Genomic DNA, 24,639 nt, shown 5'->3' with positions numbered 1-24,639 from the left:
TCTCTTTGAGGCTGTAGGCAGACATCTGCAGAATGACAGTTTGTCTCCGAGTGTTTTGTTTTTATTTATTTATTTTTTTCATTGAAGTATAGTTGATTTGCAATGTTGTGTTAGTTTCTGGTTTGCAGCAAAGTGATTCAGATATATATATATATATATATATATATAGTTTTTCATATTATTTTCCATTATAGCTTATAATAAGATATTGAATATCACAAAATTTTTAATTTTGATGAGGTCCAATTTGCCCATTTTTCTTTTGTCAACTGTACCTTTGGTGTCATATCCAAAAATCATTGCCAAATACAATGTCATGATGCTTTCCCCCTATGTTTCATATTTTTAGGTCTTTGATTCATTTTGAGTTAATTTTTATATATAGTGTTAGGGAAGTGTCCAAATGCATTTTTCCCATGTGGACAGCCAATCTTCCTAGCCCTATTTTTTGAAAAACTGCCCCACTGAATGGTCTTGATACATTTGTTGAAAATTATTTGACCATACATGCAAGGGATCTCTATTCTATTCCATTGGTCTATATGTCTGTCCTTATGCCAGTACCACACTGTTTTGATTACTGTAGCTTTGTAGTAAGTTTAGCAATTGGACATGTGAGTCTTCCAACCTTTTAACTTTTTATTTATTAAAAAAAAATTATTTTGGTTATTTTGGGTCCCTGAAAGTCCATGTGAATTTTAGAATCAGCTTATTAATTCCTGCAAAAAAGGCAGCTGGAATTTTGATAGGGATTGCACTGAATCAGTAGATCACTTCGGGGAGTATTGCCATCTTAACAATATTAAGTTTTAAATCCATGACCACAGGAGATCTTTCCATTTATTGAGGTCTTTTAAAATTCTTTCAACAACGCTTTGTAGTTTTTAGTGCACAAGTCTTGAATTTCTTTTGTTAAATTTATTCTTAAGTATTTTATTGTTTTTGATGTTGTTGTAAATGAAATAGTTTTTGTAACTTCATTGTCAGATTGTTCATTCATGGCTAGTGTACAAAAATACGACTGCGCTTGTATCTTGAAAACTTGCTGAACTCATTTATTAGTTCTAATAGTATTTTAGTAGATTCCTTAGGTTTTTCTATATACGATATCATGTTATCTGATAATAGAGATAGTTTTACTTGTTTCCAGTTTGGATGCCTTTTATTTCATTTTCTTGCCTAGCTGCCCTGGCTAGAACCTCCAATAAAATGTTGAATAGAAGTAGTGAGAATGGATATCTTTGTCTGGTTCCTGATCTTAGGTGGAAAACTCTCAGTCTTCCACTATTATGCATTATGTTAGCTGTGGGTTTTTCATAGATGCACTTTATCAGGTTAGGTAAGTTCCCTTCTGTTCCTATTTTGTTGAGTGTTTTTACTGTAAAAGGGTATTGGGTTTTGTCAAATGATTTTTCTGCATCTATTGAGAAAATCATGTGGTTGTTATCCATTATTCTATTAATATAGTGCATTACTTTGATTTTCATATGCTTAACTGTACATTCATTTTATATTAATATATTGTGTGTGTAAGCACAGTCTAACTGAGAAGAGCTTTGTATGAGACCAGCAGACATTTATCGTCTATCTGCAGTTCTGACTCTAACTTGGACCTGTACATTGGACAAGAACAGATGGCAAACTGGGACATGGCTGTAACCATGACTCCAAATCACAAACACTCTGATATTTTTAAAAATTATGTTTGTTTTAAAGAAAGGAAATATATATTTTAAAAATTCATGTTGAAAATGTACTCTTTATTATTGTTTGTTATTATAATCACATTTTCAACCTGTGACGATATGAGCATCAATTAAAATAGCTCTATGACTTAAGAGAAAACTTGTACGTGTTATTTCTGATTTAGAACATATTATTGCAGAACTGACCTGTACCAGACTTTGGGTAGGTCAAAGTCACTTAATAAGAAAAACACATACCGACCTGGAATTTGTTTTTCCCCATAAAAGGCAATTCTAATGGTACTGACAGCATTACTTGCTAACGTTTTATTAAGTATCTCCTTTAGTCCTATCAGTGACTCTGGCCTGACTATGATTAAGTATTCCATTTTACAGCTGAAGAAACTCAGAGAGGTTAAGGAACTTGCCTAAATATTCACAGGTAGTTAAGTAGTGATGCCAGGATTCTGACTTAGACTCATTTGACTCCAAAGTCCATTCTCTTCACCATTTCTTGTACTCTAGGTACCAGAGTTAAATTTATGCACGAACTCAAAACTCATTTCCCCTTTTCAACTAATATGGGACCAAAACCTGGAAGGCATTAGGATTCACCGTGTCCCACTTGTTGACCAAATGCTATTTCAAGTCAAGTACTCAGTAGGTACTTACCATGTGAATTCAACCTATGGGATGTATCTAATCTAGTAGTGGACAAGGCTGTACAGGAACGGCTTTGTATTTAATTATGCAATTAATGGCTTTTTGACTATGTTTGATGATTTAAGCAGAAGATCTTTGCTGACAAAGTCAAAGCCACCTTTAACAGGAGAAAAAAAAAAAAAGCTATGCCAAAGTGGCTAATGATAGATTTGAGGACATTATGATTTGGTGCATTAAAATCACCATGCCATTGTCATGTAGAGGGAGCCTGGTAATTTACAAGTCTAAGCCCCACGCCATGGACCTCCCCTGAGTCCTGGCTCAGGACACTACACGACCTTGGCTCTCCCCTTACCTCTCCAGCAACGGCACTAGCTTCTGAGTCTCCTTGCAGCTCCTGAGCCTGAACTCTACAGTCTCAGTTCTCTCATCTCTCTTTCCTAGAAAAGCTCATCTCAAGCTGCAGCCATCACAGCTAAGCAGATGACTTCGCAAATGTGTAATTCCAGTTCTGACCTCTCCCTCAGCTCCAATCCTGATGCTTCTATTGGGAGTGTCTATGTGAACATCCCAGCACCTCACCTATGCAAATTGGATCTAACTTTGCCCTTTCTTTTTAGGGCACCACCTTTACTTCCCCAGATCCAAAATCTTGGAGGCATTTGTTATTCCTCCATGTCCTGGGCTGATTTTGCACCCACTCACCCACCAGTTATTTCCGGAATTAGTCCCTTCCATCCCATTTTCACTGCTTTCTCTCAATTCCCACCTGCATGGATATCTGCATCAGCCCCTTGACTATCCTCTACTGTGAGATACTGAGAGGAATCCTCATAAAACCTTCTTAGGCCAAAGCCTAGAGGATAAGTAAGGCCATTTGGCTCTGTGAAGTGATGTCCATGATGGCAGTGGGAGGTGGAAGAAGGGTGGAGCCAGCCCAATAAAAATGTGGAAAGAAAACACACACAGGTTTCATCATGTCTGGGAGAGACCTCATAATTCCTTCCTGAGGTCAGTTCCTCTCTGATTTGGTATAAAACAGTCATAGGACCTGGAATAACAACTGTCATCCTCTGTCAGAGCAGCAGAGACAAAGGAGGTACTGGTGCCCATACCTGGACATAAAACAGTTCAGACCGCCCAGCCTCTGTATCCGTGACCCTGAGCCGGAGTGCTGCCAGCTCTGACTGGGCAAACTAGGGTTGCATGCCTGGGAGCGTTGGGCACCTTCATTCTCATGCCTCCCATCAGAGGCATGTGGTAAGGAGGTGGTGAAGGGGGAGCCCTAGGCTTCACATGCAATGCGGGAGAGCGCTTAGGTGCCCGGGCTCTGAAGTGGGACAGAACCAAGTCCAAATCCCACTCAGCCACTCTCTAGTTGTTTAACCCTGTAATTAATCTCTCAGAGTGGAGCAGGCCATCTGCTCAGCTTCCTGTGAACTCCCAGCTGGAAGGAGTACAAAACACCAGTAAAGAAACAAGAAGATGGGGAAAATCAATTTTCTTAAACTCCTTAGAAGTGAAATATCATACGTGGTTGGGACAAATACTCTGGCAAACCTCTGAAGTTGGAAGGGGGTGGGATCACTATGAAGTCCCCAAAATGCCTTTTAAAACAGAGACACCCACTCAGCCTAACCACAGGGCCTTGGTTTGTGGACGGGGACAGGCAAGCTGGGGGCCAGAAGGGAATAGCTCAGGACAACAGAGGGTAAAGCCACCAGCTATCTTCCCCCTTCTCAAGCTCTTCTTAAGCAACTGGAACTTGTAGGGGTACCAATTTATGGCCCCTAAGTCTCAGTTTTCTTATCTTTGAAATGGGGATCATGAGCCTACCTCACCAGGTTGCTTCGGGAATTACATGATGTGCACACAAAACACTCAGTACAGTGTCTGGGCCATTAATAGAAGACCTACATGTTTCCATGTGAACTCTGGGGAGGTTGTCATATGCCCAAGGAATGCGTTATTATTTACTTGTTTATAAGCACATGAGAGTTGGCAAAGGGAGAGAATAGGTCACTAATACACATAAGACATGTGGCTTTTCATTCTGTTGAAGGCCCAATTACTTACTGGTCTGTTACTTCTTTCAGGGTGACTTCCTTTTTGTCTACAGTTACAGATATAAATATAAATAATACAAAGAGATTTTATTTTTTAACAGCTGGTGGATCATATCTAATTACTCTGTAAGCTCTTCACCTGAAGGGACCCAACTGGACCCTTGCCCTCTCTGAAGGAAGAATCCTCTCTGGCCACTCTGAGTGAGACTTACAGTTGTTGACCACCAATCCTGGGCACCAAAGAGAACTCTCAAACATCTTTGTCAATGGGGAAGACCTGGGGTCTTTTCAAGGTGACCTTGAAACTGAATGACACCAAGGGATTGAGGACAGAAGGCGAGGGAGAAAACAGTGTTTGCACAATTAGTGAGTGGCACAGCTAGCACTGAACCCAGGACTTTTACCTAGGAATTTTGTTGTTAAAATAATGCAGGTTCTGATTCAAGGTCTTGGTGGGGTCTGAGACTTCTTCTGGCTCTGGGACCACATTTTCAATTGCAAGAGGGCTGGTGTTGCTAAAGCACTTAAAACAGTTTATGGCATGTAGTTCCTGATTCAATAAATGATAGTTATTATTGTTTCTATTACTCGCACTGGTTGAGTTACGTGTAGCTCTCAGAAATAGAGCAAGTGCCTTTGGGTTTAGAAATCCATTTTCTGGGGACTTGATTGGCTCAGACCAGTGCCCGAGGGTTCAAAGACGGACTCAAATAGGCTGGTGAACTGACCACACCAAGCTTTGAAGATGCCTTCTGAGCCAAAGATTAGAGCTTAAGGGAAAGTGGAACAAACAAACAGGAGAACATCTTTTAAAAGGCTGCCTCCTGTGTGTGGCAGCAACCAAAGGGTGCTGCAGCAGGATGGGGCTCTTGTTCTGTGTGCAGCAGGTGGGCTTCCCGCTCCAAGACCAGCCGTAGGCCTGGCATGGAAGCTTTTGGCCCTCAGAGGATGAGTTAGTTCTCCTCAGGCAAAGGTGTGTGACACAAAAGCCATGAGATACAGGAAGGTCCCTTGAGGAGGCTTCCAGAGGTAATCTAGAGTCTTGTTACTCAACATGAGGGTCTTGGTCATCAGCAACTGCATCATTTGGGAATGTCCTGGAAACTCAGAATCTCAGTCCCTGCCCCAGACCTAGTAAATCCAAATCTGCATTTCAGAAAAGTCCCAAGGAGATTCAGATGCACATTACTATTTGAGAAGCACTGCTTTGATGGAGTTTCATTGTAAGTAGGGTGGCCACAGGGAAAGAAGCATCCAGATATAGCAGAAAATAAGCCCATTGACTTCACAAACCCACACCCAGGACCACAATCACAGTCATTACTTATCATCACAATTATTTGCAGCAGTTAACAACAGCAGCTTACAGTTTTATAAGTGGCTTAGAGTCAGGAAATTGAATGTCCCTACATTGCTTTGATTTATAGGATAAGCCTATTATTTCCACTTTGTGGATACAGAAAACTAATGTTCAGAGAGACTGAATAATCAAATAATCAAAAATTCATTTTCAACACAGGAGCCGAAATTACAATTATGTTATTCCACCATAGGTCACTTCATAAGTACATGGTTTCTCATTGATTTGTACGAAATTGAGCAGTAGAAAAAGTTAGTCTTAATAACAATATTTTTAAAGCAATGCAGGCTTTTTGCTTTTAGGTCCAAAGTAATAAAGGTACAAGAATAATCTTTTTTTAAAAAACAGTACCACTAGAATTTATGTCCAAGTTAAACACTAAGCAGTCACCTTTGGGTATGATATATGTGATACAAAGGTGCTCTGGGTAGCCCTGGTCCTTTCTTGGTGCTGTTTTCAGAGTCTGTGAGGTACTGTTGTTTGGACCTCCTATAGCTTATGTTTCTATCTCCAACTCCCTCCCGGCAGGGCGCCTGCAGAGAGGAGAGTTCAGTAACGTCACTGAATGAACAGATGGAGAGACTGATAAACACAAAGCAACGTGACACGGCCTAAGGCCAAAGGAATCTAAGACCTGGGCTCCCCCCTCCCCACACTGCGGAGAGATGAGAAGGTTCTGGAAGGGATGTGGCATCCATGTTAGCAAGCAGACTCTTCCTCAGATAGCTAGTGTAATCTCTCCAAGTCCACCAGACATTCAGACAGAAGCAAGGAAGAACAGGAGGTCCTTCAAATGGAATCCATTGGTAAGGCTGATCTTTGTGACCCACTTCTGATATATGAGGTCGTCTGTGCTTTGCTGAACATGTCGGTTACTGGACATCTGTATGTCCATCCCACCCCCTATCCACTTCCCTCCCTTTCCCTGCTTCTGTCCCTTTTTCCTCCCTCATATCCTTCTATCCTTTTTTTTTTTTTTTTTTTTTTAAGGAAGAGTTTGCATTCAAAAAAATTCCAATTTTCTCACAGCTGAGGCAGAGAAGGAGAAAAAGGAATTTACCTGTGTATGATCCACCTGAGCTAACCGGGAAGATGAGAGAGACCTTCGAGGCAGATGAGGTGCTGTTGGTGGTTGATGCAGCCTGGAATCGTGGGAAGGGATGGGGGTGGATGGGAGAAATGAGCTCTGAGGGCAAGAGCCAGGAATAGCTCTGTCTGGACCCCCGTCCTCCTGAGGTCTGCCTTGACCCAGGGGCCACCTGCAGCTCCAGATGGCCTCCAGACGAGGGCACCCTCCCCAGCTCCATTTCCCACAGTCCCCTCCACGCCCCCTCCCTCCTGCCAAACCTGACCCCTTGCTATTCACTCCGGAGAACCATCCTGATCTAAGCCTCTGTTCTTGCTATTTCTGGAATGTCTTATTTGCTCCATCTCCACCTTTTTTTGTTTATTTGTTTTGGACAGTGTGCTATTCACTTTATATTCATTAGGTTCATTGATTTTATCCTGTTATAATTTTCTGAGGCAAGTATCTGCATCGTCCCCATTTTACAGGCAGGATGATACAACTTAGCAAGGTTAAGTTAACAGAAAGGTTAAGTAATCTGCCCCAGGTCACACAGCTTGTCTGTTGTAGATCTGGGATTTAGGTCTGTCTGTCACCAAAGTGCACACTCTTAATCGCTAATTTTTGCCTCATATGTGTCACAGTACAGTATAACCACATATTCGAACGTCAGTCTTTCTGTCAACTAAATCAATGACTCCTAGAGACGAAGGACACTGCCTTTTTTCAATGTTTTCATCCCTGGCTAGCACAAAGCCATGGCCAGCACTCAGCAAATGTTTTCATAGTGTGTTATATTACATTATATTTCCTAGAGGTGGGCTAGAGACAGGGTAAGAGCTTAAGAGGTTGGGAACTTACCAAAACCCTGTCTATGGAAAATGTGAATGCTCTCTGGAACTTTTCCAATCCAGCTCCTGAACATGAAACACACTTCCAGATGGTCTAACTTGGGCTTTAACATCCCATTAGCAGAAATTAAAAAAAGGTACTGTATATGTTTTAGGTTCAGAACACAATCCATTTCTGGGTTTGCAACTGAGGTGTTGAGAGATGCTACAAAAAGGGACAAAGAGGGAAGAGCACACAGTTATATCAGACTGGAGTGAATCAGTGAAACAAGATATTAACCCACTTGAAGACCCTTGAGGCCTCCAGCCTTTCCCCTTGGATAACTCTGAAAGGCGTCCAGTGAGTTCCAGTTTGGGCAGGGGTTTGTTTATTCTGCTTGGTTCAAATCAGGGCTATGGATCCCTCATGGTTTTCATGTCCGTAAAGGTTTTCCACATTTGGGCAAGATCTGTGCTTTATGGAAGCCCGAGGAGGCCCCACTCCCAGCCCCTTGGGCTGAGCCGACTGCGTCACCCCTTGGCACAGATGCGGAGGTTTTCACAGTGGGGCTGTGTCATAGTAAAAATGCCTCCATTCTTAACCAACCGTAATTTTTATTACATTTCATTTTTCTCCCCGTGATGCTAAATTTTCATGACCAATCTTTTTCCGGTAAGCACTGCCCTGTGCCAACGAAAATTGTGTGGGTTCACACTGGCTTCTGGCCCTTTACTTTGAGTGCACCATTCCTGATCCGGGAATACTCATGCAAGTTTGTAATTACTACTCTCCCTCCTTCCGAGGGTGTCCTACCTCCAGGCTCTTGACCTATACCACGTTTTTGTTGACCTATACCATGTTGGTCTCTCCTTCCTAAAATTCAACCTGCTTAAGAGCCTGTGATGGCTTTCTAATGCTTTAGGTCCAAATTTTCACCTTGTTCTCTCCAAATTGTGACCACATCTACCAAATTAGCCTTACGCCTCACTGCATCCGCCCACAGATCATTGCTGAGTATCACTTCCTCATTTTTGTTTCCCAGGCACTGTGCTCATTCCCACCCTGTACTTTATCTAGTGCCTGGAATGAGACCCCCAGTAGAAGCCGGTTCAAAGAAGACTTTCCTGCTTCCGGCCCAGCATCCTAAACCCACGAACTGAAATCCTCCTTAGCATACCATCCAGGGCACACAAGTGTAGCTGTCTGCAGGGTCAGATGGGTGAGGAAATGGGACTTGAGCTGGGAGGGAGACAACCCAGTGGTGGGGCCAGGTATATGGGAGAGCAAGCTGGTGGGTCTTGCTTGGGCGTGTGCATGCATCAGGGCCAGTGCAAGGGGCCAAGGGAGAATGGTGGCCCAGAGGTGTCAGAAAAGCCAGAACTCCACATTTTAATGCAAAATTTCTTAATGTAAAAAAAAATACTGCAGCTGTCAAAGAAAAAGCCACATAGCCTGAAGTTGGCCCACAAGGGAGTTTTTGATCTCCTGGTCAAAGCAAGACACTGCTATGACTCAGCACTCAGTGAGTTTGGCTTGGGGTGGGGGAGTGTAAACAGTCCCCCTGGGCCTGCAGGGGGGAGTGTCTTCAATCCCCCTTTCTAGTCCACACCATAGCCTGTCTTCTAAACTTCTTGTAATACAGTTCCCAGAAAGTAGAGAAAGCTGGGTTACTAGGTTATTCCTCCTTTGCCCACCTCCTCAGAACAACCACACAGCACTACAGCTCATACAAGCTGCATCTCTCTTTCAGAATATCATTTATTTTCAGATTCAATAGCCTCGACGGTTTTAAATGTAAACATTTTTATTTGGGGGTAAAGAGGCCTAGAGAGGCAGTGTAAGTGGGGGCATCTCTAGCTGATTTTTGTCAGAATCTTCCTTTTGAAAGAGAAATCCTATTGTGTCTCTTCTTCTGTTTAAAACTCTCTGATGGTTTTCCATGGCTCCTAGGGATACAGATAGGAGCCCTTAACAAGAGCCTGTACTATCTGGTAGTTTGTTTTACCTCTCTGTGGCTTAGTTTCTTCACATGTAAAAATGTAAGTCTTAAATTAGATAATATTAAAAAAAACAAAACAAAACAAAAAAACACTCCTCAGAGTGCCTGGCCCACAGTGAGTACCCAGTACCTGTTAGCCTTTGTCACTCAGAGTTCTCCTGACTTTCCTGAGGAACCCTCCAGATCTCCACTCTCCACTCAAACCTCAAACTTGCCATACTCCCGGCTGCTATTGGGCCTTTGCACAAATGATTACTTCTGCCTCGAACACTCTTCCAGCTCTTCTCTTAGTTAATATCTATTGGACCTTTAGCCCTCAGTGGAAACATCATTGCCTTCTCTGCATGGGTTTAATTCCCCTTTTAGAGGGTCTCACATAGTCATGGCCCTTTCCCTGGTAGCATGTACTATGGCCACAACTTGTCATTTATTTTTGTAATTACATGATTCCCTACTGGTCTTTAAGCTCCATGTGGGTAGGGAAAATGTCTGTTCTATTCTTAATACCTGGCAGTGCAGGTGTTTAATAATTTTTGCAAGGTAAATGAATATCAACCACTAGCAGCCTGTTCTTAGTGTGCTGGGGTATGATGACCACAGAGAAGAGGATCTTCCCCAAAGATAGAGAGAAAATAGGGGCTCCTCTCTCAGCGTGAGGGCTGTGGAATGGAGGTGCCCTCATCTCTTTGCTCAGGAAAGAGACCCCAGACCCTTCAAAGCAGGGCTAATGCAGAGACTGGAGCCTCTCCTCTTCACTCCTTCCCTCTTTTCTCAACAACAGTGTGGGTCCACTTTGCAGAGATAAAGCCCTAAGGAGCACTTGCCAACAGGCCCAGGGGTATGAGGGCGTATAGAGCAGTGACAGAACCAGACGACAGAGAAATCATTCCACGGCTGTCTGCCTCACTGTGGGACAGGGCAGGACTTTCCTGCTCAGAGGCCAATGAAGATCAAATATGTCTTGTGTGGCTCTCAGATGGTCTGTCTTCTGCCATATACCTTTAGTCACATATTGAGCAGGGCTGGGACCAGCCCAAATGATTTTTGTAAATGATGTTTGAAAAATAGCCATTGCTGGTAAGTTAACTTTAGATATTCGTGATGCTCACAGGCTCAAATCAGATGGGTTCAAACGTGCTTTTCCGGTTTTATTTAGTACAGGTAACTGTGTGTTAGCCTAGAGTTGTGCGCAGGTATTCATTTACTCATTCATTCACTCAGCAAATATTTTCTGAGACTTCCTCTCCCGTTTGGTTGATTCTGTGCTATGACTGCTGACTCAGCTGTAGAAGGGAAAAGCCTTCCACCCACCCCCTAGGTACCCATATCAAAGAATGCCTGAAATAGCCTTGAAGTCCTTGGAGGTCTCTAGGTCAAGGAGGCAGCAGGTACACAGAGAAGTGATCAATTTTGTAGTCAGATGGACCTGTGTTCAAATTGGGGGTTCCATGTTGTACTTATATATGTATGTAAACACACACACACACACACACACACACACATGCTCAGGACAGGCTGAGATTTGAGTGGGAGATAAAATTGGAGGGTTTCCTAATGGTTAAGAACTTGGATTGGGAATCAGACAGACTTGGGACCAAATGCTGGCTTTGCCCCACTAAGCCCAGTTAAAGGTTTTGGTTCTAGAGTTGGCAGTCCATAAGCTCAGATCTTATGAGCTGCCAGAGTCTCTGAAACTTTTTATGCTCTCAGTTCCCCTCCATGTTCTCAGATCATCCACAATATCTGCTTGAAATGGATTTTAGATGTCTGCTTATTAATGTAAGAATGTGTTTCTGTGTATAAACTGGGGTAAAATACCCACGACTGTTACCAAGGGTGTTTCTGGTGACTGTAAAATTCACAGGTAGAGCCTCAGAGGGGTTGAAGCATCCATTTGTTCAGGCTATCATAGAATCATTTATGGGATTAATATTATAGAAATCGTTTTCTAAAAAGTTTGTTGTTATAATGAAATACAGAGCTAAAAGACTTAAAATACCAAATATGTACATATTTCCAGTTGGCAAAACATTTTAGACCTTCCAGAAGATGGTAAAATCTTCTGTTAGAATTTAGTCCATTGAAAACTAAACACTCTTAAAATGCCCTCTTACTACTTTAACTGTACTAGTTAAGTTTCTTGGTTTTAAGACTCAATTCTGACAGAAGTTTAAATAATGACTCAGACTATCCTGAGATCTTCTCTTTTTTTCCTCTTAAATATTTGCTACTGACCCACATGTTATTATAAACAAATTATAAGCATTTTCCATTATGTTCTATAAATGTTCCCATGGACAAGAATTTTCATAGCTCATTTAAATGAGGTTTTTGTTCTTAAACAATTTAAAACACTCAAAAGGATTAGGTACACGTACTGAAAAAAATCTCATTTAATTTTATTGTAAAGAGAAATCCATCCATCTTCATAAAAATGTACAAATTCTAACTTGAACACTAAATTTTATACCAATCTTAGTAGACATGGTGCCCAATCCCAGGAATAAATGCTTAGCATCTTTTCTATTCTGGAGGGAAGAGAGATGATATCAGCAGAGAATGAAGCTGAAACAACAGAAGCATCATAATATAGGTGAGGGCTTGTTTTCCTTGGTTAAATAGATGTTCACATTTCTCCAGGCTCTAAAATGGTTTTAGAAACCTCAGACTTCACTCAAGATGGTACAGGGACTTCCCTCTGAGCCCCTAAATCCTGTTCTTATCTCAACTACAGCATTTATTTACAGTCCTAAAATTGCATGTATACCTGTCCATCTCCTCCACTATCAGGTGACTTTGTCTTATTCACTGTTTTATCCTCAGGGCCTAACACAGTGCTTTGCACATAGAAGATGCTCAACAAATATTTGTTAAATGAATTAATGAGTGGCCTGATGCATGAGTCCTAAGGCAAACCATACATAGGGGCAGCCTCCAGCCTCTAGATACCTCCTTTCAAGTGTCCCGTAAGATGCTACTTCTCTGAGCCCATAGCCAGGGAGACCTGGCTAAGAGCAGAGACTTAACGGCTACCAGGGGATAAGGTGGTGGTGGTGGGGGGACGGGGGAAGGATAAATTGGGAGATTGGGATTGACATAGATGCACTACTATATATAAAATAGATAACTAATAAGAACCTGCTGTATAGCACAGGGAACTCTACTGAATACTCTCTAATGGCCTATATGGGAAAAGAATCTAAAAAAAAAAAGAATGTGTATATGTATATGTATAACTGATTCACTTTGCTGTACACCTCAAACTAGCACATTGTAAATAAACTATATGCCAATAAAAATTAAAAAAAAAAAAAAAGAACAGTGGAGGGCTGGCATTTCACGGGGTTGGCAAAGGGTGGCAGCAATCATCATTACCACCATCATCACCCTCATCACTGTAACATTTATTGAACACAAAGTAGATGCCAGATACTATGCTAAGTTCTTCATATACATTATCTCATTTAATCCTCAGAACAACTCTATGAGGTTGTTGGTCTTATTCCTGCTTTATGGTGGCAGACACTGAAGCCTAGAAAGGCAAAGTCACCTATTCAAGATGACACAGTGTTGAAGTCAAGACTCGAACAAAAGACAGAATGATGCTCCTGTTCAATTTCTTTTAACCATGAAGCAACTCAGAGGCTGAGAGTCCTATAGGACAAAGAGAGCCCCAGATAATACTTGTCTTATTGATTCTGAGCCCCTCTCTCTGCTTGCTTCAACAAAGCCTCTGTCCCCCTTCTCATTTGAATGTGAGACCCAAATGGTCTTCATTATGGCTGCAGAAAACAATACCATTGGAAACAAGCGGCTTGAATCCATCAGTCTTCACACAGGCTCCAAATGCCTCTTTTTAAACGTCACTCATGTAGTAGGTGCACATGGAAATTAACATTCAAATAGTAAGGATGGATAGGAGGTGACAAGTAAGAGGCCTCTCTTGGAGGTAACCATTTTTGCATGATTCTGTGTCTATTCTTTGGCAGTTATCTCCTAACTGTAAAAAAGATTTTCATTCCATTTTAAAAAATATATTCTCTTCCCTTTCAAAAAGAATACTTTTTTTTTTTTTTTTTTTTTTGCGGTACGCGGGCCTCTCACTGTTGTGGCCTCTCCCGTTGCGGAGCACAGGCTCCGGACGCGCAGGCTCAGCGGCCATGGCTCACAGGCCCAGCCGCTCAGCGGCATGGGGGATCTTCCTGGACCGGGGCACGAACCCGTGTCCCCTGCATCGGCAGGCGGGCTCTCAACCACTGTGCCACCAGGGAAGCCCAAGAAGAATGAATACATTTAATCACCTCGATGAAAGATGAGGAATTTGGCCCATTCTCCCCATTACTGCAAGTTATATATTTTTAGTTTTATTTTTCTATTGGTAACTGTATGTTTCAGCTTTAAACACTATTCTTAATCTTCTCTCTTTACATTTCAATTTAAATGTATTTCTTAACTCCCCCAAGGTTATCCATCTGCTCTTTATCCTTCTTTAAACCCTCCTCTTTCGGGATCAGTGTGGCGATTTCTTTTCTTTTTTCTAACATCTTTATTGGAGTATAATTGCTTTACAATGGTGTGTTAGTTTCTGCTTTATAACAAAGTGAATCAGTTATACATATACATATGTTCCCATATCTCTTCCCTCTTGCGTCTCCCTCCCTCCCACCCTCCCTATCCCACCCCTCTAGGTGGTCACAAAGCACCGAGCTGATCTCCCTATGCTATGCGGCTGCTTCTCACTATCTATTTTACGTTTGGTAGTGTATATATGTCCATGTCACTCTCTCACTTTGTGCCAGCTTACCCTTCCCCCTCCCCATATCCTCAAGTCCATTCTCTAGTAGGTCTGCATCTTTATTCCCGTCTTGCCCCTAGGTTCTTCATGACCTTTTTTTTTTTTTTTTTTAGATTCCATATATATGTGTTAGCATATGGTATTTGTTTTCCTCTTTCTGACTTACTTCATTCTGTATGACAGTCTCTAGGTCCATCCACCTCACTACAAATAACTCAGTTTTGTTCCTTTTTATGGCTGAGTAATATGCCATTGTATATATGTGCCACATCTTCTTTATCCATTCATCTGTTGATGGACACTTAGGTTGCTTCCATGTCCTGGCTATTGTAAATAGAGCTGCAATGAACATTTTGGTACATGACTCTTTTTGAATTATGGTTTTCTCAGGGTATATGCCCAGTACTGGGATTGCTGGGTCATATGGTAGTTCTACTTTTAGTTTTTTAAGGAACCTCCATACTGTTCTCCATAGTGGCTGTATCAATTTACATTCCCACCAACAGTAATGCAGCGATTTCTTATTCCAGTTTGTTTTGGGAAAACATATGCTTACTGACATTGAAAAGTCACCTTTTAGGACTTTTTGATTTAAAATAGTTATGAGTTCAGTTTTATACGTGGTACGCAAGCTTTGGGAGGAAGGCTTGGAATCCAGTTGCTGTTGTTTCTTTGGGTATAGAGTTTCAAATAACTATCTTGCAAATGAATTTCAGGAATATGGCCCACTCTGAGTTTCTGTAAGTAGGACTTGACATTTTTATGTTCAGCTCAAACAGAGGAACTCCAAGTGACTGGCTGGGGTTGCTGTCCTCACCAACCATCTTTCTGAATTCAATGTTAGGATTTAACCAACCCTTAATTTCTTGATTTCTTAAAGCGATGGGAAGGATGGATGGGCATATGATCCAACAATTCTATTAATTTTTGCCATTAGTAACACATTGGAAGGATTTGAAATTATTTTTTTAAAGATAAATTCATGGTCATCTTAAACCTAACTCCGTTTATCCCCACTACATCCATTCAGTCTCCACATTCTATTAACTCTACCACTTACTTACACCTCTCTGCTGCTTCCCGAGGATTTAGACTCTTTGGTACAGTGAACAGTGTGTGAACTGCACGAAAGTCCTTACCCTAGTGGAGGGGAGGTCCGAGATCCAGCCCGCATGCTGTGCACTAAATGATATGTGTGGGTATGAGGCTGCATCACCCTGCAGAGAGTGAGGAGGGGGCCTTTTTCGTAATTTTTACCAATTACTAAATGTGCCAGCAGCACCCTACCTTGCCTCAGCAACAGCATCCTAGATGCCTCCAGTTCTCACTGCTCTTTCCTTCCGTCCACCTTCCACACCAAACATACTCACCTGAAGTATCAGAGACCCTAATTCGGTAGGTTTGGGGGTGAAGCCCAGAAAGCTATACTTTGGACACTCAGGCTGGGCAATTCCGATGCAGGTGGGCTAAGGGTGACACTCTGAGCAGCCCCACCCCACACTGCAGCTAGATGGATCTTCCTAAAAACACAGTCTGCTCACATCACACGCTTCCTTAGAACCCTTCAGTGTCTCTCATTACTTACAAGGTAAAAGCCAAGCTCTTTATCATGAAATACAACCCCACGGAGACGTATTTTCTCCCCGCAGCCCAGCCCATGCCTTCCTACTTACTCCCTGCATGCCCCAAGCTTTGGCCACAACAGCCTGGTAGACCAGCAGTCCCTGAACACACCGTGCCTTTTCCTGTCTCATGCCTTTACACCTGGGTGCCCCGATCCCTCTGCCAGTTACCATCAGCTCCCCTATCTGTCCCTGGCCCTCCCGGAGGAGTTTCCCTTATCAGTCAACACCCCAGGTCTCTATTCCAACCTAGCAGACCTCTCTCTTCACAAAGCCCAGCTGGGGTCCACTGCAGAAAGAACAGGAGATTGTGTTTTTAATGGGGTAGTGAGGAGTGAATGGGCTGATACATTTAGGTGGGCTCTGCACCCCCAGAGGCAACAGTGTCTGAGGAGGAAGGGAGAGGAGTTCAGACAGGGAGCAAGAAAGACCCCAGAGATAACTCTGCAACCATTCCAGCACCTTGCACTGACAGTAGCTTTTGAGACACTGAATATAGCTTTTGTTCCTGAATGTATTTGGAAACTTCCTGAATGTATTTGTATTTTCATTTTGTATGAGTCTGATATGTTAGTGCAAACTACAGGTAAATTAGTGTTTTCTTTCTTTGGTTCTAAAATGATCTCATTCAGTTAAGTGTTGCAAGGAGCAATGATTACATGTTCCTTGATTCTGTGAACACATCTGCCACTGGAATCCACGAAGGTTTACGGACTGTCTGTTCTGTGCCCGGTCCTGTGCCAGGCAAGGTGTTTGTGGGAGAGGAGGATGGGACCGAACAACTAAAACAAAGCGGAAATGGACAGTGCCATTGGAGAGGTGCAAACATGTCTCCTGCACGGCTGTGAGCACAGGCCTTGGAGAAGCTTGACCTGGGTTGGCTGCACACACTTACTATTTGGGTGACCTTGGGCAAGTCACTTAACCTCTATGAGCTTCAGTTTCCTGGTACCAATATTTCTTCCTTACAGGATTGTCAAAAGGACTGTCTTAATTTCTTAGTGCTGTCATAAGAAAATACCACCACTGGGATGGTTTAAAACAACGCAACTTTATTCTCAGTTCTAGAGGCTAGAAGTCCAAAAGCAAAGTGTTGGCAGGGCCATGCTCCCCCTTGGACTCTGGTCAGAATCTTTCCAGCTTCTTCCTAGCTGCCGGTGGTGGCCGGCAGTCCTTAGCATTCCTTGGTTTGCAGGTGCATCACTCCAATCTCTGCCTCTATAATCACATGGGTGTTCATCCCAGAATGGTCTGTCTTCATCTCTTCTTTTGATAAAGGAGACCAGTCACTGGGTTTAGGGCCGATTCTAACTGAAAGTGACTTCATCTTAACTCGATTACATCTGTAAAGATCTTATTTCCAAATAAAGTCCCATCTGTAGGAGGTGGGGTTTGAACTTCAACATATTTCTTTCAAGGGACACAAGTCAACCCACAATAAGGACTAAATGAAATAATGCAGATGAAGGGCTTGGTGCATTGCCTGAATCACAGTAAGCACTCAACAGGCTGTCTGGTTTCAAGTGCTGACTCTATCACGGACTATCTGTGTACACCTAGGCAAGTTTCTTCATATCTCTGGGTCTCCATTTCCTCAGTAGTAGACAGTACCTCCCTCACTGGACCATTGAATAGTCAATGAAATCACACATATAAAGCATTCAGAGTAATACCTGGCACCAAGCAAGAACTAAAAAATGTTCACAACTATTACTATAATTCTAATTTTAATCCTTCCCTTTACCCAACTTTCTCTTGACAGATGGAAGAGTTTAAAATTTCAGAGAGGAGCTTCCCTGGTGGCGCAGTAGTTAAGAATCGCCTGACAATGGAGGGGATATGGTTCGAGACCTGGTCTGGGAAGATCCTACATGCCGCCGGAGCAACTGAGCCGGTGCGTCACAACTACTGAGCCTGTGCTCTAGAGCCCGTGAGCCACAACTACTGAGCCCATGAACCACAACTGCTGAAACCTGCGTGCCTAGAGCCCGTGCTCCATAACAGGAGAGCCACCGCAATGAGAAGCCCGCAACGAAGAGTAGCCCCTGCTCGCCGCAACTAGAGAAAGCCTGCGCGCAGCAACAAAGACCCAACTCAGCCAATAAATAAATTAATTAATTAAACATAAATAAAATAAAAATTCAGAGATATCAGTAATGGGGATGTCATCTTGAAAAAATTAAAAAATAAATGTAATTCCTCTGCTTCACCCTCCTTCTCCCCCAAAAGACACACAATTGTTTTGACTCAAGAAGCATCATGTCTCCAGTAATATCTGAGGTAGGTAACTTCGCTCTTCACTGGAGCTTTGGAGAAGCTCCCCCTGGTTATAAGCATGGGTGTGGAGTCACACGCCTCAGTCACACCTGAGCATGGTTAGGTACATCTCGACATGGAGGCACACTCCTGGATGACACCTGGCCACATGTGTCCCAAGGCAGAGGGCTTTTGTCTTGTGCCTACCAAACTTCCCAGCCCCGTGAGCTACAGACCCCACCATCAACTGACTAGCCTTGCACTTTATGAATCTCTTGAGGGTAGTAAGGGCTACCTCAGTAGACCTGAAACGTAATATTACATCTTCTCTGGAGTGAGAAATATTATTTTACAAGTTGAAGGTTTCCAGATGTGATCTTTCACATTCTTCCCAGAGGTGACACAGCCCTAGGCCATAGCGGGCAGTGAATGAACACTTTTTAGTTGATTAACTGGCACAAAAACATACCCCAAGTTACATTAAAGCATACTTTAACATCAAAGAAATAATTTCAAGGTCACAAAACTCGTAAGTCAGAGGATTTCTTTAAATACACTTAAATCTTGGAATTAGAACTATGGATATGCCTTCCCTTGCCTGGTAGGCATGTAAAGGGTAATTGTTTTGATTATGAGGAAGTCAACCAGGACAGCCTTAATAAACTAAATTATTTATAAGGTACAAGCACATATTTCAAATGTGTGTGTGTGTATTCCTATTAGGACGTTTTATTTTTATACTCAAAGGCATTTTCTTTAGAAGAAGACACAAATAGAACATACTTATTGCAGTAGAAGAAAATAAGTTGAAAATTTATTAGACCTTTCTATCAGAAACAGAGTATCCCCCATTTTCAAATAAGAATATTACATTTGTAGGGCAGTTTTTGTTTTCATACTGACATTCTATTTATAGTCTATATATGACGGATAACTTTATTTATTAATAGCTATTCTATACATACGCATACCCAAACTGGTTAAAAATGAGCATTGTCTACTACATAATTTAAATATGGGTAACTATGCTTTGTCCTGGTAATACATAAATATTTAATCCTTTAATTTACAGACTTACTTAGGAACAATTTGAGAAGGAAAAATTGAGTTTAATGTACTAAATTTATTATATTGGCTGATACAATATGCACATTTGAAAACATTTAGCCTCCTTATATTGAAAAGTCCTCCCCTTGTCACTACTTTTTTTACTTTTGCTATTTCAGTGCTTTACATTACTATCAATTATCTTATTCTTTTCTCTCGCTTTTTACTTTATTGTGATTTTGTAATTTTTAGTAGGGAGTACAATGGAAAAAAAGAAACAAAAGCAGGTGGATTTAGAAAATGTATTCCTGATTATTGAACTTAATAATTCTTTTGGCTGCCACTGCTATACAGAGTTGGTCCTGGGATTCTAACAAGGTTAATGGGAAGGAAGAGAAGGGGAACCAGATGGGAAGTAGAAAGATCTTGACTGTACTCAACTAGTGGAAGTCCCTGACAGTCCTTACACAGTCCCTGGTGTAAGCTTTCCATTTTCCATTTTGAGACAGTACATCCTTGTAATCAAGGGCATACCCTTGCTTTTCGATGCTTCATATCAGAAAACGTTTCTCATTATTTGGCAAACTTTCCACTTAGTAGATGGACCATCCTCATTGGTCCTGAAGGCAGAAAACCAGGAATGCACTGACTGTTGGCTGTTTTTCTAGAGCCACCTGTACCACTGGAGGTGTGCAAGCTGATGGAGATTTCAAAGAGTTAGCAGAATCCTGTAGACTGTGGTAAAGCTGCAAGGCTGCAGAACTCTGACTAATCAACACTTAAGTTACCAATTCCTGACTTGTGAATGCCCTGTGAATAACGAAGAACGGGTTGCACATTTTCTCCTCCTATTCTCACCTACGATAGGCGGCTCCAACCCTCATCTTGTAATCATAACCACTTCTAGGAGACAAGTTGACTTGGGGCACCTGCAGGTCACGTGAAAAGCTGTCTCCACATTTCTTTTTCTTTTTCGGTTCTTTCTAACATCTTAATGGACCTGCCACCAAAGACCTACAGAACGTGTTCCTCCTCCTTTTTAAATTCTTCATTTCTTTTGTGTGTGTGTGTGTGTATGTGGTTAAAACACATATAACAAAAACTTCAGCATCCTTACCATTTTTAATATAGTTGAGTGGTAATGAGTACATTCATAATGTTATGCCACCATCACCACAATCCATCTCCAAAACTCTTTTCATCTTGCAAAACTGAAACTCTGTACCCATTAACAGTAACTCCCCATCCATACCCACCCCACACCAGCCCCTGGCAACCACAATGCTACTTTGTCTCTATGATTTTGATTATTCTAAGTGCCCCATATAAAAGGAATCATACAGCATTTGTCTTTTGCCCTCCTCCTTTTTTTCTACCTTTTCCAACTCCATTTAATCCACTTCAAATGTGATCTCTCTCATGGAAGAAATCATTCTTTTTGACCCTCTTTCTTATCCTTTCCCTCTGGGAAAAAAAATTATAAACCCTGCCCTGCCTTCCTTTTCCCTTCTTCATTCCATTTATAAGTCTCTCATTAAAAGAAAAGAAATAAAACTTACTGGGATAATAATTTTCTGAATCTTTCATGTTAGATATGAGTTTCAAAAGATAATTAACCATAACAACAGAACTACAGATGCCAACATCTAAAATCTCTGAAATGGCGCAAAGTTCTTTACAAAAGCTCCACAAAAGTTTCAATTTAACTCTACTCATCTTAATTAAAATTATTTCCCCTCAACAAGAAATGTCTTTTAACTCACTTGTATTGCTCTTTTCCTGGAGGCTGACTAATAATTGTGTTTTTCTCTTTGTTCCATGGGAAGTGTGTAGATTTCAACTGTGTTATGGGTTAAAGGGGTTTTTGAGGACTAGAGTCTGGGAACCAAATCACAACGTTTAATAGTGCTTCTCCAGGAGAGCATTCTACGTTCCACACAGCTCCTGAGAAATGAACTTCTGGAATACAAGTCATTTATAAACTGGCGACTGAGTGTGTTACACACTTCCCACAGATTTTCATTGGTGACAGAGAGCTGAAAGTTGTTGGCCTACTCAGTGCCACAGGACACACAGTGAACAATAAAACAAGCAGAAAAGCACTGCACAGCAGCCAAGAATATCCTCTAGACCCCCTGCTGGAGTATACGACCAACAGAGCTCAACTCAACTAGTCAGTATGCTGAACCTATAGGTTCCATAAACACTCCATGACTTTGAACAGCCATGTGTGGGTTTTTTTTTTTTTTTTTTGACACATTATCTCTCACTGCATGTTAAAGAAATGTATGTTTCACTGTGGCACATATAGACTTTGAAAACCCCAGGGGAGTGGGCACTGAAGTTGAAAAAGGTTTCCAAGAGAGCAAGTCAGAGCTATAGAAATTAGCCTGGAGCTGAAGCCAACTGGCTAATTGTATTATTCAGCAGAAGCTACTAACAGAGGGATATCAGAAACCATTAAAGAGCTGCAAAACAGAAAGTAAAAGAAACTCCCAACTCTTGCATAAAACCCCCATTTAAAGATAACATATTAGCTGATGATCCAACCAGTCTCAGAGATGGGAATGCTGATAGGAGTTCTGATCTGAATACAGACAGGCAAAGAGCAATTGAGATCAAGTTATTATCAGGGCAACAGACACCTTAACCAGTGGCCTCCTTTTTTCTCCCCAAAGGCCTGTGTAAGACTGGAGGCAGCCTGCCTTGGTTGGGGAGCCTGGAGATCTGCCCTTCTGCAATTAATGGGGAAGAAACAAAGTGGCTTTTATGGACTTCTGTTTGTTTGCGGCCAAGCCATTTGTCACATGGAACATTAACCCTGTCTCCAAACTCTTTGAACACTTAGAGCCACTTCCACATTATTTGGCATTTAACTCTCTGCAGTCTGTTCTTTGAATACTTGGTGCATGCAAATGTGGCCTCCTCATTAGGATCATAAACAACGTAAAGGGGAGTAAATTGACTTGTACTTTATTAGGATCTCCCATAACACCTACACACTGCTGGGCACAGAGTGGGTATCTGATCAACACAGCTTGATTAACTCACAGGATAAGGTCCTCACATAGAGTCACAAGCACCGAAGCTATGCCAACTCTACATGCTAATCTCAGCCCAAATTCCCAAGAAGAGCATTGATGGAGAATGTAAGCTGGGCAGTTACCAGGAGCCGCATTGGAGTAGGGAAATCTTGAATCCTATGTATAGGGGAAACTGCCTACTACCTAGAGACTGCAGGTTCCTTGGGGGCAGGGGCTATGTTTTGTTCCCTACCCAGCACCTAGCAGGGGCTCAAAAAACATATGCTGAATGAATGAAACACATATGAAACCAAGTGTCTCCTCTTTAGTCTCTTGGATTAGTTGTCCCACATTTTGTGTTTTTCCTCATTCATTCTTTATAACCAATCCACAAAAGTGAAGGTGACTCTAGAAAACAAAATCAACATGGCACCCACTCAGGTGTGAACCCCCTCTAGGGCCCGCCCAAGGGGTGTTGGGAGTGGGGAGGTTGAGGATCAAGGAGGGAGGCCACTGGCCTGATAATCGCAGGTCTGGGGCTTGCTGTGGAGGGACAAGAGCTGCTCTCCTTGAGAGAAGTGGCCGGATGTCAGATTGAGCTCTTGGCAGCCCCCAGGCAGTGGAATGCTGCTCTGCGTGGTCCCCGTCTGGCTGGCAGCTTCCTGCCAGGGAAGACTGCCAAGCGGGTGGTGACAGCTGTGCAATGCACAAATCTCCAAGGTTCTTTGGTGCACTGCCATTTCTGACTTGCCTTCCTGCTACTTGTGGGAAGCAGCTGGGAAGCTCTGATCCCATTTTCCATTGGCTTTCAGTTTTCATCAGGACCCCTACCTTATCTTTTAAGATGAGGGTCACTGCAAGATGGCCCTTAGCTCTGCTGGTCAACATGAACCTATTGATTCTGTGTAGAAACGAGAAGTATATTCCACTCTGTTTTGAATGAAACGGTTGGTTTTCACTGTGGCCACATGACTACACTTGTTTACAAGGCTTTTTTACAATAATTGACAACTGTCATAGAATACCACTAGGAGAAACCACCTATCTGGATAACTTAGAAAAATTAAAGATAGGCTTTTAGCCATTTTTGAAGAAGAAATTTCAATATCTTAATGCTTATTATTTGGAATGTTCATACCTTAAGGGATTTTGATAGAGGACTATCTTTTTATATATTCTCTTAAAGCAGCTATCTTTTCTTAAAGTTGCTGATACGTGGACTCAATTTTCCATCAGGAGATGCAATAAATGTTAACTTAGATTCTTTTCTGCATTCAAAGATGAAAAGTTAAAAGTGAAATTTCAGACATTACCTTTCAGCATCGTTCGTCCGGTGGATCCTCCAAAAGAACTGAGAAGGCTACTTCTTGCTCCTAAAGATGTGGTGGCTTCTAGGAGAGAACCGGTGATGTACTGAGATATGGAAGTCCTTTGGAGGGTGGCACGATACTCACAAACAGTGTCTTGGACACATTGCTTTAAGCACGGACCAATGCTAATCCTTTCATGGGCTGTCTCGGAGGCTGGGAGCTTTGTGAAGAAATGGAGAAGAGATCTAATTGTCTCTTCTGTTTCTTCTCCCCTTCTCACTGCACTGTAGATCTGTGAATAGCACAAAGTACAGGAAGTATTAATCTAGTTTCTTAGAAAAGCAAATTAACTTGTTGACAAAATGCCAAGATGACTTATTAAGAAAGAAGGCTCAGTCGCTCCAAGTGCAAACACTCCTGAACACTGGACTCATGCATTAACCTGAACATTCTACAGACACCATTTATTTGGGAAAACTATGTGTAGTTATGAAATGGGCCATTCAAACAACCTTGCTATCAAACAGAGCACTTACAACTTGTACGAACCAAAAATATATTCAGCTCAAATTTCTTCTCCTCAGCAGAATAAAGCTCGTCTGTAGCGGGACAAGGGCAAACCTTTCCTTTTTGTCCTGGACCCTCCTGAGTGACTCTCCCAGATCTATCTCCAAGGAACACTGCAGACTGATTCATGAGGAATCTTCCCTCCATGCTCAAAATGAAGTAAGGATGAGAGGGTTAAGGGACAGGAGAACATCTACATTTCTCTCTCGGGCGTAATCCTTCAATCCGTCAGCTTGGATCAAAGTCTTTGAATACTTTTTCCATATCCAATGAGTTGACAGATCCTGCCCTCTTTTCCTCCTTCTGTCTTTCCTTCTGTCTCTGCTACTATCCTGATTTCCTCTTTCCC

General features: G+C 42.0%; 1 protein-coding gene across 3 annotated transcripts in view; it reads right to left on the bottom strand.

Moving 5' to 3' along the window:
- PLCE1 (phospholipase C epsilon 1) overlaps positions 1-24,639 on the bottom strand; it is a 278,203-nt gene that overhangs the window by 137,893 nt on the left and 115,671 nt on the right. For all 3 annotated transcript variants that reach the window (XM_007471584.1, XM_007471585.1, XM_007471586.1), the window contains one exon: positions 23,727-24,015. In XM_007471584.1, the coding sequence (XP_007471646.1) occupies positions 23,727-24,015 (289 nt within the window). The remainder of the gene's footprint in view (positions 1-23,726; positions 24,016-24,639) is intronic.

The sequence above is a fragment of the Lipotes vexillifer genome, unplaced genomic scaffold (assembly GCF_000442215.2).
Source record: "Lipotes vexillifer unplaced genomic scaffold, Lipotes_vexillifer_v1.1 scaffold325, whole genome shotgun sequence".
NCBI lineage: Eukaryota > Metazoa > Chordata > Mammalia > Artiodactyla > Lipotidae > Lipotes > Lipotes vexillifer.
This window is presented reverse-complemented; position numbering and strand designations above follow the sequence as displayed.